The sequence below is a fragment of the Prionailurus bengalensis genome, chromosome A1, assembly GCF_016509475.1.
Source record: "Prionailurus bengalensis isolate Pbe53 chromosome A1, Fcat_Pben_1.1_paternal_pri, whole genome shotgun sequence".
NCBI lineage: Eukaryota > Metazoa > Chordata > Mammalia > Carnivora > Felidae > Prionailurus > Prionailurus bengalensis.
Window position 1 is genome coordinate 209,042,273 of NC_057343.1, and position 17,586 is coordinate 209,059,858.

The 17,586-nt window shown below is 36.4% G+C and overlaps 1 protein-coding gene across 2 annotated transcripts in view; it reads left to right on the top strand.

Annotated features, from left to right (window-relative positions):
• Positions 1-14,535, top strand: part of FYB1 (FYN binding protein 1) — a 154,003-nt gene extending 139,468 nt beyond the window's left edge. For both annotated transcript variants that reach the window (XM_043599529.1, XM_043599537.1), the window contains 4 exons: positions 712-874; positions 10,031-10,064; positions 13,069-13,100; positions 13,879-14,535. In XM_043599529.1, the coding sequence (XP_043455464.1) occupies positions 712-874; positions 10,031-10,064; positions 13,069-13,100; positions 13,879-13,901 (252 nt within the window). In that variant the 3' untranslated portion in view covers positions 13,902-14,535. The remainder of the gene's footprint in view (positions 1-711; positions 875-10,030; positions 10,065-13,068; positions 13,101-13,878) is intronic.
• The last annotated feature ends 3,051 nt before the right edge of the window (positions 14,536-17,586 follow it).

A 17,586-nucleotide genomic window follows, 5' to 3' on the forward strand; every position in this document is an offset into this window, starting at 1 on the left:
GGACTCTTCAAAGGCCAAACTCACAAAAACAAGGTACAGTGATAATTACCAGAGGCTGGGGTGGGTGGATGGAGGAGATATTGGTCAAAGGGGTACATACTTTCAGTTATGAGATGAACGAACTTTAGGGGTCTCAGGTATAGCCTGGTGATTATAGTTAGCAATACTGTCTTATATACTTGGAAGTTGTAAAGAGTAAATCTTAGGTATTCTCACCACAAAAAGTGGTAATCATGTGAAATGATAGAGGTGTTAGGTAAAGCTACATTGCTAATCATTTTGCAATATATGAGTGTATCAAATCAACACACATGTACACTTAAAATTTTTTAATTTTAAAAATAATGATTATATTAGTTTCATGAGATTATGAGTGGCTTTTCTCTCGAAAATTTTTCTGTAATGCTTTTACGTTATTTTTTGCTTGTTTGGCAAAGACTTTTTTTTTTTTTTTTTTTTTTTTTTTTTTTTTGAGAGGGAGAGAGAGAGAGAGAGAGACAAGCAGGGCTTACCCGAGGCCGGGCTCCAGCTCACCCGATGCAGGATCAAACTCATGAACAATGCATGAAATCATGACCTGAGACAGTCAGATGCTTAAACAACTGAGCCACCCAGGCGCCCTAGCAAAGACTTTCTTAATAAATCTGTCAGTAAATGGATTACTTTAATAATACACATCAATCAATAATATAAATGTTTGTATTTTTCCAGTATGATGGTGAAATTAGAGTTTTATATTCAACCAAAGTTGCACCCTCCTTAACTTCTAAAAGGTGGGGGACCAGAGATCTACAGGTGAAGCCCGGTGAATCTCTCGAAGTTATACAAAGCACTGATGATACGAAAGTTCTCTGCAGGAATGAAGAAGGAAAATGTAAGTCACTGCTTACGCTTTGTCAATATGGCATTCCAGGATTTAATAATCAGACACGTTTTCCTGATCACCCTTGTTTTATTAACTGTTTTTTCTATGCTTTATGAATTGTGGAAAACATTAAGAAACTAGAGATTTGCAGTGCTGAAATCAGCGTATCTTATTTTCATCCTTTATCGTTTCTCGCCTGCTATATTCGGCACTGTGGTACCAAAGTAATGCCAAATTAGTACTTCCCAAAATGCAGTCCCACAGACCACCAGCATCAGAAAACCCTTTGTGTATTAAAATCACAGTTGCCCAGGGGCGCCTGGGTGGCGCAGTCGGTTAAGCGTCCGACTTCAGCCAGGTCACGATCTCGCGGTCCGTGAGTTCGAGCCCCGCGTCAGGCTCTGGGTTGATGGCTCGGAGCCTGGAGCCTGCTTCCGATTCTGTGTCTCCCTCTATCTCTGCCCCTCCCCCGTTCATGCTCTGTCTCTCTCTGTCCCAAAAATAAATAAACGTTGAAAAAAAAAAATTTAAAAAAAAAAAAAAAAAAATCACAGTTGCCTGGCCCCACTCTTGACCTGCTAAGTCATGAGCTCTGGGGGGTGGCAGATGGAACCTGTGATCATAAGAACCCTAGCTTATTCTTAAGTATACTGAAGCAAGAACCACTGTGCTAAGCAGTGAGTGGCTCTTGCTGTCATCTGGTTTTGAAATTATACAGCACATGTCACGTGCAGAATTTCCAGTTTTCCTACCTTGCAAATTTGCTTGTTTTCATTTCCTATTTGGACACACTTAATACAACATACTCTTCCAAATGAACACAAGAGAGTCCCTGTCTTCTTTGACTTGATCAGCTATTAAAACTGACAGATGGAAATGTTTTTGTCAAACTTTAAAAAGAAGCTTATTTCACTTAAAGTCCGGGGAAGAGTAATTCAAAATTATGTGTCCTGTATTTAAAATTGAATGGTCAGCGTGGCTGCCCCATATCAGCTTGGCCAGTCTGTGTGGAAACATGAACTCTGAGTCGAATTTTAATGACAGGAAGGTGACTCAGGGACAGGAACTGAAATGGGAGTTTTAAGAATAAAACCAGTGACTCAAGGTTGGGGAAATGGATCTAAAGTTATCATGGAGGAGGTGTGGTTGGCTTTCAAAAGGAGAAAATGGAATGTGGATACAAAGGATAAAAGGCATGAGTAGTGTAGTATTAACACTCAAAGGTCACTGGAGATAATGTGTAGACAGTGCTCCAGGAGACAAAGAAAACCCACATCCACACTAGCATTTGTGAGGATGCAACGCAAGGAATAGCTTCAAATGTAGAAAAACTCTATGCATGAAAGGGTCAGAAAAAACATTTAAAAGTTTAAAAATTTTGGAGAGCACCTGTTGGGATGAGCACGGGGTGTTGTATGGAAACCAATTTGATAATAAATTTCATATTAAAATAAATAAATAAATAAATAAATAAGAGTTTAAAAATTTTTTAAAGTATGAAGTAAGTTATGATTAATATACCAGCCTGAATATTTACATGATGACTATGATATTAATGTGCGGAAATTCTCATGACACAATAGAAAGAGAAGGAAGAAGCCTGCTTCATGTGGGATAGGACTTATACCCATATCAAAAAATTATGTAAATAAAAGAAATTAACTAAACGGCCAATAGTGGCTGATTGAGGTGATGAGCCTAAGTGAACCTGTTTTCTTTTCTCTGCTTTTTCATAAGAGAAAATTATCCTAGTACTTGTCATGTGGCCCTTTCCCCAGGGCACAAGCCTCAGACCAACCTTGCCACGCTGTCCTGAGATTCTTGTCTTTAGCAACTAATCCCATCTAAAGCAATGGTCTTCAGTTTCAACATACATACACATCACATCGGAATCTTGTCAAAAACGCAGATTCTAATTCAGTAGGTCTGAGATGAGGTGTAACATTCTGCATTTTACCAAGTTGCCAGGTAATTGATGCTGAGGTTCACGGAACAAACTCTTGAGTAACAAAGGTGTAAATGACCTCATCAACAACTTGTATAGATGTAGATGAGCAAGAAGATATGGCACCAGAAACAGAAATTTGAAAGAGACCCTTAACTTCCTAGAAGCCAGTGGACCTTAAGAATGAAGAAAATAGGGACGCCTGGGTGGCTCAGTCAGTTAAGCGTCAGACTTGGGCTCAGGCCATGATCTCGTGATTTGTGAGTTCAAGCCCCATGTCAGGCTCTGTGCTGATAAGGCGGAGCCTGCTTCCGATTCTGTGTCTCCCTCTCTCTCTGCCCCTCCCCTGCTCTCACTCTGTCTGTCTCTGTCTCAAAAATAAATAAACATTTAGAAAAAAAAGAATGAAGAAAATAATAACTACTCAGGGATGATTTTGTAATCTATCACTTCCTATTTGGATATCATTAATTCTGAATACTGCTATGACTACTGGAGGGCTACTACCCTCTTAGAATTTATCATCAGTTAAAAACGAGAAGTGGAAAGATTGCATGAAGTACTGATAGACAACAATCAAGGGTTCCATGTAACTTTTATCATTTTTTTCTGGTGCAATACCAAGTGCACTTTACAATTCCTAAGCTCACTGATAACTAATTCAAGTCTTAGGTGATTTGGGGTCTATCCCAAACAGAATGGAAACCTGATGATTAAACCAGTAGTGCTGTGTGCCTGTTGCTTTTTATTTAAATACTTTCTTTGACTGGGCTTTGTCTTAGCTTGGCTTCCCCATTTAGGAGGTGATTCTGGGAAAAAATCATGCGCAAGTGGAAAAGTGGACAGGAAGAGAAAGGCAGTCAACAAAGCCTTGTTATGGAAAAGGTTGCCACTTGAATAACTGGAGCTTATTCCAGTTAGGAACTCAGAGTAGCAGTGTTATCCCACCCAGTGGGAAATAAATCGCGATGCTTATACATCAACTCCTGTCCATGTGAAGTTGAAGCCTAACTCCTGGGCAGGTGGTGAGCCACTCAGGATACTGGGCAAGCTGACAAAGAGCTTTGGAAGCCAAAGAAAAGAGATCTGTTTAAAAAAAAAAAATGCAAGTGCTGTCAGTTGAAAGTTGAGAGAAGCAAAGTCACTGGTGTGGTGAGGGTGAAGGTCTATGGGCAAGGCCACCTAGAGCATCTATTGTTACCTTTCATGTTAAGCATTATTCCAAATTGTAATTATCATATCTGCTTAATTTCACTTTCATTTTGCCAAATCTCCTGCTTTTCTTAATTTCTCTAAACCTCCTGCTTATTCCTTCCTTGAACTGGATCCTTGATGTTCTTAATTTCCCTAATTTCTGATCCATTCTTCATGTATGTCTATAGGATTTGGGATAATTGTGTAGATTTAACCCTTCTTCATCTAGATTATTGCAATAGCCTTTCAAATGATATGTCTACCTTACTGTTACTCTCATCCAATCCACCTGCCACACTGTTGTTCAAATATTATTTTTAAAAACACAAAGTCTTTAGGCTAATACATAAAACTCTTTAGATCTGTCTTCAGGCTCATCAACTATTCTCCATCTGCAACTGACACTCCAAAAATATATATCACTTCCTTGTCATTCCCTGAATATGCCATGCTATTTTATCTTTCCGTGCTATTTCATTCTACTTCGAATGCCCATAACTGTCTATTTTTTTATTTTGAAAGAGAAACTATTTATTTTGAACTATTAATAACTATTAATAACTATTTTGAACTATTAATAACTATAAATAAAACTATTTATTTTGAAAGAGAGAGAGATCATGCAAGTGGGAGAGGGGCAGAGTGAGAGGGAGAGAGAATCCCAAGCAGGCCCCACACTCAGCACGCAGCCGGACACGGGGCTCGATCTCCCATAGCGTGAGATCGCGATCTGAGCTGAAATCAAGAGTCAGATGCATAACCGACTGAGCCATCCAGGTGCCTCCCTACTTGTCTATTAACAACAATCCATTTGTCATCTAAAATTGGGAGCACATCCACTCTCTGCTCCCCAGTCACCAATCACAGTTCATCTCTCCTCTGTCCCACCATGCTATGGCTTTTGTCCCTGTAATTGTCCTTACCGTTTTACCAATCTATTATTCTTATTAGCCTCTGAGCTTGAGAGTAGCTTCACTGAAATGTTCTCAACATTGTATTGCCAGTACATCTCCTGGTGCCTGGCACCTTGCTCAGGGCTGGCTTACTAAACTGAATGTAACAATTTGGAGATTGCAGTTGGAAAACCAGATGAAAGTCTGACATATAAACACACACAGGAAGAAGTCTATGGAATAGTTTCACTTGTTAGAAGACAGAAGTTCTCCATCTTAGCTTTAGTGATGTGGTTTGCTTGTTATGTATCATTTAGGAGATTTTAAATCTTTCAGTTTCTTGTTTCTACATCTGACCGCCATAAAGGCATTTGCAATCCAACACCATGGTAACCCTAACATTTTCCTTACTTTCCATTCTTCAATCCACCAGAGAAAAGAAAGCATAGTTTACTTCAACTTATTTTGTAATGGTAGAAATTAGAGGCGAAAGCATGAACAATAATCTCTTCCCATTGTGGAGTGGAGTACAAGCCACTTTCACAAGCATTATCACATTTGATCAGTTCATTCACTGACTTATGGAAACACATATCGCAGAGGTGTTGAGATCTTAAATATGTATTTCTGGCACATTCCCAAATGTTTAGAATTTCTCACTAATATTTGCACATATTCCACAACTCAATGTCTCATTAGCTGTGGGTTTTTCCACTTCCTGTCACCAGAGAAAAAATTTTCTATAAAAAGTGTGGAAGGAGACATGAACTGAATTATTTGTGGTTAAAATGTTCTCCATTTCCTTTGGGCATCTAAGAAAGGGGAATTTCAAAGAGAGTTTGGATTTTCTCAAATCCAGTTGATCATTTCTTTCCTTAAGTTATTTTGTTTTCAGTTTAATATAAAACATGCTCACTGAAGAAAATTTTTTTAATTCAGAAATTTTAAAAGTCTACTGATTTGAAGCCCTAGAAATATAGAGAGACAGAGAGAAAGAAGAGAGGGAGAGAGAACGTTTCTATAACACAAGGCTAATAATTTATATCTAGTCTTATACGCAGTGTTTTATTTTTTTCTGTCTGTTATATTATGACCATGTTTCCTTGAAGTCAAATATTATTCCATTTGCTGAGGTAAATCTATGCAACATGATTTTATTGTTTTTAAACTGTGTGAAGCCAAGTTGAGTAAATTTAACTTTATATCTGGACTTGTTAGAACAAATGAAATAATAAAAAAAAACATTACTTTTTTTGTTGCTTATTACTAAGTAAAAAATTTAGAAACATTAGAATGAAGATATTTTCTATTTTTCCAAAGATTATTTTGAATTTCCTTCATAATTTTATTCACAACAACCTTCTGGAAGGTGAGTCAATCCTGAGAACTGGCACATGTAAGGCATGGGTATTACTTTCTCAGTTAGCTCTAACCCACCGCATAATTCAGAACATTTGTTTCAAGCCACTGTTCTGCTTTATGAATGTGAAGTTTCCAAATAATAAATTCATATTTTGTGTGAGAATCCGTGGTACGCCAGCACCCACAGTAAACATGGCGACCATTCTACGTGGTATGGAGCCGTGATGACTTTTTTGTTCATTTCCTTCATATTTTTCATTAATTTTCCTTATAATGGATGTACATGGAACATTTAAGCAAGGAGATCATTTTTCTACTGCAAAAAAAAAATATTTCTAGGGACTATAACGGGGAGATTATATAAAATATAAAAATTCATGGTAAGTCACTTGTTTTTACACTGTCATGAATCATGCTTTTAAGAGAATGAAGTTTTAGAGATTTTTAAAGGTACTAGACATCAAAACCTATGCTCTATTAAAAGTCATTAACCCTGTAAAGATGCTATACAATAGTAATTTTACAGCTAATGAGCCCCAAATTATCACTTCAGAAAGCTAAAATAGAGGAATACAGTACATCCCACACCGCATCTCCTTGATACATGTTTCTGAGATAATGTTCACAATCAGTCATATTTATTTATCTCACACACACAAGCAACAGCAACAGCAGAGCATTCAACAAAAGAGAAAGCCATTCCTTAGAGCTCTCACACAGGCAAGATATAGGAGGAAATGTAATAGGGGCTTTAGAATCTAGAAGAATATGTATTTTATAATTAATTTTGTGAAGACAGGCTATTAAGCCGTATATCATGAGTTACTAACTTTGGTCATGTGAAGGACTGTTTATTGCTTACTTATAAATTTTAGCATAAATGAGTTTTTGAAAGTAGATTATCTAAAAGCACAGGAAAATAGAAAACTTTAAGATCCAAAAATGGTGATTATATTCTCTTTGTTTTGTTCTTTATTTCCTTTAATATTATAAAGACTAAAAAAAAAAAACCCAGAAATATATTCAATGCTGGAGTAAGTCCAACCTCTGGCAGCAGTTTATAATCTCTTAAACATTTTCCTAATTTTGTATCTTCTAATTTTAGTTCAGAGACTTTGCAAAGCCTGAACAGCTCACAATGAGATTACCTCCACTGTAAAAACTTCAGCTCATACATGTCATTATTTTTAAATTATTAATTTAAACATGAATATATCATGAGAACACTTATTATTGTATTCTTTTATTTCCCAATTTTAAAAAAAATTTTAGTGTTTATTTACTTATTTTGGGGAGAGACAGAGAGTGTGAGCAGGGGAGGGGTAGAGAGAGACGGAGAGGGAGAACGAACCCCCAGCAGGCTTTGTGCTGTCAGCACAGAGCCCGATGGGGGGTGGCTCAGAGTCATGAAGCTATAAGATCATCACCTGAGCCAAAACCAAGAGTTGGATGTTTAATCAACCGAGCCACCCAGGCACCCCTATTTCCCGCTCTATTCTAAGGAAAAAAATTCAAACATAAGCAGAACCACCAATTTTAACTAGTGGGGAGTTTGTGACCATTACTGTCTATAGAGCACTATTCACATTTTATTTTAGCCCCAAACATCAGTACAGGTAAAGACAGATTTCAGCTATTGGGACCTTGACACAAAATCCACAATTTCTTCTAAAAACTTATTATCTGCACAGATTTTCTCTTTTGAGAGACACATGTAGATTGAATTTGTTAGAGACAAGCTTATTCCCCTTTAAAAATGGTGTTAAATTATGATATATACCTTAATTTTTTTTAGAAGTCTGTTAACATGAAATCGATAAAAGAACTGTGATATAAAAGACAACCAAGGATATTAATTTTAGATGTTCTTACATTAATAATTTTTGCCACTTTTGCTTTAATTGAAATAAAAAAGGAAGGTATAACAAGGTCTGACTTTTCATACTCTGAGGAAAATATTACATTATTGCTCTTTTATCATTTTGACATATGCTACGTTATTTCCATACTACAGGAATTCAAAGAGAACTTTGATTTTTCCTTTTCCAAATAGGATTTTAATAAAGTTTTCATTAAAAAGTGGTGACTTTCTTGGGGCGCCCAGGTGGCTCAGTGGATTGAGTGTCCAACTTCAGCTCAGGTGATGATCTCGTGGTTGTTGGGTTCAAGCCCCATGTCGGGTTCTGTGCTGACAGCTCAGAGCTTGCTTTGGATTCTCTACCTGCCTCTCTCTCTCTGCCCCTCCCCTACTCATGGGCACATGCCCTCCCTCTTTCTCTCTCTCTCTCTCATAAAAATAAATAAGCATTAAAAAAATATTTCTTAAAAAAGTGGTGAATTTCTTGATAAAATATTTCAATGGAGTTCTTTTTACCCTGGAATATTTCAAGGAAAAATTCATTTTCTTAAGTTTTAATCTAGAGTTTCACTTGTATGATCCCAGCTTTTTTTAAAAAATGTTTTTGCATATTAAGTCAATGGCGATATGACATCAGTGTGTCTAAGTAAGTTTATTATCATTTGTATTAATCTTTGTCTATGAGTTTCCTGCTTTATAATTTTTTACACATTTACTCTAATAAAACTTATATCTAAAGTGGACCAAGCCCAATAGATTGATTCAGTGAAAGAATTTAGAGGCTATATTGACAAGGCAGTAAATGGTACTAATCTCAAGCATACAGTAGTGTTTAGGTGCCAGTCCAAAACTATGAATTCCAAATGTTAGTAATACTAATTAAATGTCAGCAGACATTTTTTTTTTCAGGAAAAATCGTTTATATTTTTTCTTAGGATTATTTTGCACAATAGAGGCGCAGATAAGGTACTCAAAAAAAATCTTTGCTTTCTTGCATAAAATGGGTCTATTTTCTGTTTAACAGGGAATCACTAGACTGCCTGGTATGTGTTCTTCTAATAATGATTTGTTTCAAAAACAAAATTAAATTTAAGAAAGGGAGGTGTGCCTGAATGGCTCAGTCAGTTAAGTTTCTGACTCTTGATTTCGGCTCGGGTCCTGATCTCAGATCATGGGATCAAGCCCTGTGTCAGGCTCTGCAAAGGGTGTAGAGACTATTTAAGATTCTCTCTCTTTCTACCACTCTGGCTCGCTCACTGACTCTCTATAAAAAATTAGTTTATTTTAAAAAATAATGATTTGATTCACTAAAGATGAAAAGGCATGATCAAATGGCAAAAGCAGCGGTGGAAAATCTTCCACACTGGGCATACAAACCATTCCATCCTCCCCCAAGTAATCACCAGATTGCTGAGCTGAGAAGGGAGTTGAACACGGTTTTGACTCTGCTCAACCTAATCACATTTTATAAGTTAAGGTTCTGATCAGTGGTATTTGGAATACCTATTTATGAACTACTTTTGTATTTGGAGAAACTGCATATTCTTCACAAGACTGGGGCACATGGATAACACCTCGAAGAAATAGGGTAAAATGTGGAAGAGGCTTGTGTGCCAACTTGCAGTAACTTTAAGATAGTTTGTTTCTCTTTAAGGGGAAAGAGTGTAAATGGAGGAAAAGAGAGGTGTAGGAGAGAGAAAGAAAAGTTAGAAAAGGAGAAGAAAGGAAGGAGAGAAAAGTGGACACAAGTAAGAAAAATGGGTCATATTTGGAGATAGATCTAATTATTCAGTATATTAGATCACATTACATCATATTAGTTATTCCATTCTTTTTCACTTTCTTAAAAGAAACGGTAAAGATTTTTCAATGCTGTACTATTAATAAAATTTACTTTTCTTTTTTTTTCATAGATGGTTATGTTCTTCGGAGTTACTTGGTGGATAAGTAAGCTCATTTCCCTCTACTACTATACTTATAAAAAGAATGCTATGCTCTTCTTTAAGAAAGATTCCTAATATCATTTAAATAATACAACCTACTGAACTATCATAAATAAATTTTAAAACAATATGCTATACTAACGTCAATATCGTAATACCTAATAAAGTTAAGGTTTTCAAACTATCATAAATAAATTTTAAAACAATATGCTATACTAACGTCAATATCGTAATACCTAATAAAGTTAAGGTTTTCATAAAGTGTTACTCTTCTAAATAGACAAGAACCCTTCTCATTCATGAGTATACAGTTCACATTCATTGGAGACAGACATGGCAAACATTGGAGACAGGTCAAAACCACTAACACTTTCATAAGTATTTTGCCTTTCACTTATTGATTAATGCAGTTGGTTGAATTGAATTAATCAGGGACCAATTAGTATCTACACAATAGGTGCTAATGTCACCTGTTAGTAATTTGGCCCCCAATTGAGGGCTTTTCTTTACTCACACTAGGCATAGTAGAGTATTAAGTTGTCTTTTTGGAAGCATGCCCAAAAAAAGATAGTCGTCAATGTTTCTTCTATTCTTATGAATAAGATGTTGTCACAGCCTGTTACCAGTGTGCTGTTAGAGTCCCCCCTCAAACGTTCCAAGCATATCAGTGCAAGAAATGACCTCCATTATCAGGTCATATGCCAACATAAAGATTTACAGAATTCTGCATTATAATAAAGTCAAGGAAGGTTCACAAAGTATATCCATAAACAACCGACACTAATCAGAAAGAGGCAAGTCAATGCCAAATGCTTTGTCAGAAAACTAGTAAAGAGTCAAAAGAAAGATAATCATAATATATTTATTTTTCTCAGAACCTTAATCACGATGGTAGGCAAGGGACTTTTCTATTTTATGAAAGATACAAATTTCAAGAAAGAATATGTGGCAAACCATAGGACCACATCTTCATCAGTGATTATTACAGGATGATTAGAGAGAATTTAGAAAGTTGGGGCGCCTGGGTGGCGCAGTCGGTTAAGCGTCCGACTTCAGCCAGGTCACGATCTCGCGGTCCGGGAGTTCGAGTCCCGCGTCAGGCTCTGGGCTGATGGCTCGAAGCCTGAAGCCTGTTTCCGATTCTGTGTCTCCCTCTCTCTCTGCCCCTCCCCCGTTCATGCTCTGTCTCTCTCTGTCCCAAAAATAAATAAACGTTGAAAAAAAAAAAATTAAAAAAAAAAAAAAAGAAAGTATACTCTAAGTAATTATTGGTTCACCATCTATAGAAGTGAATTGATACTTAATGTTTATTGAATGAATGATAGGAAAATCTGTCCTCTTTGCATTTATATCAGATTTCCAAGAGCCAAACTCTCCCTCAGTCTCAGAGGATCCAAACAGAAGGCATAGGCAACTCATAGCATCTGCCATAGTAGCCCCAACTTGGAGGGCCTGCTGCTGCTTCCATGATAAAAGCACAGAGGCAGTACAGGAACCCAAAGCAGGTCTGGTCTGACAGTCACCTTGTGTTTCTGAACTTTGAAACTGTATCCTACAGTTCAAGGCTATATTAGCATTTATAACACTTTCTATATTAATTACTTATATATCGTTATTTCCTCCATTAGACTATAAGCTTCTTGAAATCAAAGCTTGTATCTCATATTTATTTTATCTTTATTTTTTAAGCTTATTTTTGAGAGAGAGAGAGAGCAAGCAAGGAGAGGAGGGGCAGAGAGGGGGACAGAGGATCTGAAGCAGGCTCTGTGCTGACAGCAGCAAGCCCAATGTGGGCTTGAACTCACGAACTGTGAGATCATGGCCTGAACTGAAATCAAGAGTCGGACACTTAACCAACTGAGCCACCCAGGCACCCCTATCTCATACTTATATCTCCTGGTACATAGGAGGGATTCAGTAGGTATATAAAATAGAATATTTCGGGGCGCCTGGGTGGCTCAGTCGGTTAAGCATCCGACTTCGGCTCAGGTCATGATCTCACGGTTCGTGAGTTCGAGCCCCACGTCAGGCTCTGTGCTGACAGCCTGGAGCCTGCTTCAGATTTTGTGTCTCCCTCTCTCTCTGGCCCTCCCCCATTCATGCTCTGTCTCTCTCTGTCTCAAAAATAAATAAACATTAAAAAAAATATTTTAAATAGAATATTTCACAAAGATTCAGGACCAAGTAAAACCAAAATACGTAAGAGTCGCTAGAACTATTATTATGCATGTAACCTATAACTATAAATATTTTTAGAATTATATGACATAAGAATCATCATAATAATCACATCTTGGCTACTCATTTTGTCACTAATATTTACATATCTTATAATTAATATTTACAAATTATAATTAGAAACATGCAAAAATGGTGCACCTACTTCCTATGCCAAATGTATTCTATTTCATTCAACATTTGAAGTTCAAGTAAAAGTATAAATCTGATATTAACAAATATAAAGAATCCACGGGGCACCTGGTTGGCTCAGTCAGAGGAGCATATGACTTGATCTCGAGGTTGTGAGTTCAAGCCCCATGTGGGGTGTAGGGATTACTTAAATATATATATATTTTAAAGAAATCCATTAGGGCCCCCGGTGGAGTATCATGCCATGATTTTTCAGCTTGTTCAGTTCCACAAACTTAATAAGCTTTTCTTACCAGATATAGCTTGTGTGCTAGGCACATGGTTGGATCCAAAGATGATAAAGCATGGTATATGTTCTTGAGGCATGTTTCCATTATTTTGTGTGTCTATGATATGGAATAAGTTGTGGGTTTTTGGTTATTTTTAGAATAGAACAGAAGATTAGGCTAAGCCAGTGAAAGACGATGTAGATGAATATGAAGTTTTTTCCCACTTATAAAAGCATAACATGTAACTTCTCAGCCTTAAATGCTTTATTGTGTCATATAAAATCATATGATTAACTTTTTAATCTAAATATTGCCTTAATGTTAAGACGATACCTTCTTTAAGATAAAAATTATTTTCTGCATTTACAGTGATGGAGAGATCTATGATGATATTGCTGATGGTAAGTTTCACATGGCACCCACCGCAGAGAACAGTAACAGTGAATTCATTCTTACAAATACTAAAAATAGCTTGCTGGATAAATTAGAGCTTTCTAATCTGATCAGAATTTGAATCACTTGAAAACGTTAGGAAAGGTAAATGCCGTGGTATAATTTTAAAAAATTATCTTTGCACATGACTGAAAATCAAGCAAGAATCTTATTTATTTTCTTTGAAAACAGAAGTATGAAAATAATTGGTGAGTATTCATTATACCATTAATCTTACTATGAATTACTTTCATACACAAAAATACGCATACTTGACCAATTAGTAGGTACTTATTTTATAACCTATAATGCTCATTAATATTCTCTTAGCATCACATATTTATAAATTAAGATCTAAAAAATTAATCTCAACTGAAATGATACATGGAGTTAATCATGTGGCCTTTTAGTTTCCTTTTAAACATGATTCTTGCTGGATTTTAACATCTTTAATCTCAATTAGAAAGACTACCAAAGAGTACATTTAATTAAATGCCAGATAAAATACTCCTGAGTCTAATTTTGATAAAGAGTAAATCTATCCAGAAACTCTGTTAGGATTGCATACCGAGCAATGAACATATAGGGTCTTCCATTTAACTACTTTTTCATAAAGTGAGCCAGTTCTACATTTTTTAAATCCTAAATCAGAGGAGTGTGAATCACCCACATTTCTAACCTTGGAACACTTAGAAGATATGTGTTCTATATAACTACATTGAAATTCGTTTTGTTTTTTTTTTTCAGGTTGCATCTATGACAATGACTAGGTCTCAGCTATGTTCATTCTGCCGTGTTCATTTGACGCCAGTATGAAATCTGAGCTTTAGCTGACCTATTATTGGATATCACAGAAAATGAACTCAGAAACGACTTATTACCATTTGTTTTAAAATTCTGATTATCTTTACAAAATTTTGAAACTTTGGACTTAGAAAATGATCTTAACATCTTGGAAGACTGCGTCAATGAGATGTAGAATTATTAAATATTCCATTTCTGCCTCAGCAACAGTTATGAAGGCGCTTCTCTGAGACCATCAGTAGACCTCCCCTTCCTAAAAAAAAAAAAAAAAGAAGAAGAAATGACTGTGTTGTCTAAAGAAACATGAGGACAAAGAATAAAGAAATATAAGGAAGGAAATTTTAAGACATTCCACAAGAAGGAAAACCATTGTTTGAACCGCTCATTATGATTGTATCTTATATTCTTCATTCAAAGTATCTATCTTTAAAAAGGTAGAACTTGCTGGGGGGATAAATGTTTTCAAAAATTATAGCTGTAGCAGAATTTTTGTATAAAGATTGCCCCTGATTGTTAATTGTGAATATATGTTAATTATTTGATAAGAATGTATGTATTTAGTATGCACATTTAAGATTAAAACTGTAGAAGAGTCAAAAATAAGTTTTCTTTTTGCAGATTCATCCACTAACAGTTTAATTATGTGCTCTGTTTAAAGTACTGTTTTAACTAGAGTAGATATAAATGAGGGCTACCCTAAAATTATGAAGAATGGAAGAACGGACTTTGAAATTAATTAGACTTTTATGGTACCTCTTTACTACAAAGCCTCGTTTGAAGGTTTTTGTTTTTCAATTACCTCTGTGGAACTGTTTGTTTTTTTTTTTTTTTAACCACTTTACAGAAAAGTTGGCCTACTGTTTGGAGTAGGGTGTTCCCTACTCATACATATTCATTCCCAAAGCATCTCCAAAACAAAACATGGGGCATTTGGGTTCCAAATGCTAAGAACACTAAACACCATGATACAAAATGCAAAACCCTAACACACAGGAAAATCCCATGTTAAGTAATTTTTTCACAACTTCCAAAATATGCAAATCATAATGCTGGCTTTACTAGTAATGAATGGTGATGTGAGATTGGGTAATTTATTTATCTCCCCCTGCCCCGTTTGCTCATCTGGAAATTATAGAATTAGATTAAATCAGTTTTTCCAAACTTTTTGACTACCAGTTACCTCAAACTTTTATAATCCCAACCTCATATTTCAGCCCCAACCTCATATTTCAGAAGCTTTTGTTTATTTTTAAAACTCATTGATTAAATAATGATTAATGCATTTTCCATATCGTAATATTGCAAAGGCCCATTGGAGCTTCTGAAGAGTGGCCCTACTGAATTGACATCATTTCAAATAACTGTAGCCTCAGGGGCACCTGGGTGGTAGCTCAGTTGGTTAAGCATCTGACTCTTGATTTTGGCTCAGGTCATGCATGGGATCGAGCCCTGCATCAGGCTTGAGCTGACAGCGCAAAGCCTACTTGGGATTCTGTTTCTCCCTCTGTCTCTGCCCCTCCCCCACTCACACTCTCTCTTTATCTCAAAATAATAAGTACATAAACTTTAAAAGAAATAATTGTACCTCAGCCTTCATATAGGTGAAGTGGGATTTCCATTTGGTGTGTTGAGATTTGAAAATTGATCATAAACCTTTACTACTCAATTTATAGATTTCTGGAGGTCTGAGACTCCCTACACTAGAAACCAATGATGTCAAAGTCCCCTCCCAATTATGAAATACTTTGATGTCTACTTTTTGATGGAGTAAGCCAGTATATGCTCATATGATAAAATTATCTTAATACTAAATTACATAGCTCAAAAGTGGTTTCGTTTTGTTAAATTTGGTAGTAAATATACATAATACACTGACCATGTATTTCCAGTAATTTTTTCTGATTGAGAATAACATAAATTCAATACAATGTCAGTTTTTAAAATTCCAGATTAAATCAAGAGAATATTTGAGTTTTGGGTTATACACCAAGAAACAGACACACACATTGCTACAAAAGATTAATGTAATAGGTAATAACCTTAATATAAAAGATATTTGACATATTAATTTTAATATACCAAATATTATTTCTGTTATAGTTTTGTGTATAGAATTTTGTCACATGAGAAGAGCTACAAATAAAACCTTCCACGGATAACTTTGCCTCCTACTTCATCAAGAAATTGAGGTCATCAGCCTTTCTCTCCCATATTTTCATCCCACATCTGCAAGTCTTTCTCTAAGCCCAATCTTACCTTTTTGCTTTAACCTCAGAGGATGTTGTTCCTCCTGTTCAAGACTAAACCTTCCACCATTGCCCCTGATACTTTGCTTCCTATTTGGAATGAAATTGAAATAATCAAACACAATTCCCTTCAACTTCCAACAATGTCCAACCTTAATCATATTCAGACACTGTCCCAGGGAATAAGATGCCACTCCTCAAAGCTACAACTTGTGTCCAATTTCTTCCTCTTTCTCTGGAGTTTTCTTCACAATTCATTCTCATTCTCCCCTGCCCCCCCCAAAAAAAACACACACACACATATACACACACAAACTCCCCACCCATCTTTTGCCCTTTCCCTTCTTCCCTTCCTCTCCTTTAACTTCTCCCAATTTGCAGATTCCCTCCTCTAGGCTTACAAGCATACTGAAGTCTTTCCCATTCAAAAAAACAACAGAAACCTTGCCTTGAATCTAAATATCTCTCTAACTACAGCCCATTTCTATCTTTCTTTTCTCATCCCATCATCTTAAAATGGTAGGGAACATTTGACAATCAGAAAGATGTGCTTCAAAGACCTGCAACTATGGGGAGCTTAATTCACCATAGATCCTGCCTTCTACACTCTGAAACCCATCACCACACTTGTGCTGACACCAGGCTTCCCATAGACTGCTCCTAGCCGATGGCTGAGCATAGCAGTCCTGTTCCTAAAAGATACAGAAGACCTCAGGTAGTGGGGCTGTGGCTTGAAGACTCCCCAACAGCCTTGCTAAAACTTCCCTACGCTGCATAGTACTCTGAGATGCTTCCTCCTGACATTCTTCCCTCCCCTCTTCATTAAGGTCAGACTTGCATTGCTCTCCGATGGCTCCTCCAACCTTCCCTGCCTCCCTTCCACTGTTTCCTCTCACACATACATTTTTCCATTTTTCTGCAACATCAGCCATTTATGATGCGAAATAAATCAGATGAAGCACAGGCCACACTATAGCTCTCCAACCTGCCAATAATAAGGAGCCTTTTTGTGGGAGTGAGTGATGGACAAACCTTATTTAGTGTCTAGGACAGCCAGATTACATTTCTGTTAGAAGCACGGAATGCCATTGAGAGGTCTAACAGGAATATAATCATAAAAAAAAACTAATGCTGCTTGCATACTAACTTCTTAGCATCTGATATGTTGCAAATGCCATGGCCTGAAACAGAAATTTAAAGTCAAATTGTGGTTTGGGACATGCCCAACTGAGAATAATAATGGCTGATACAGACCATTAGTGGCCGGGTTCTTATTAACGAAGAACAAAGAAATACCTTCTACGACCACCTTCTCATTTCAGTTCTTAGAAACAGATCTTTGAGATATTGTAGTATTTTTCAAAACCTTTAATAAAGTTAATGAAGAATCTTATTCAGGCATGTA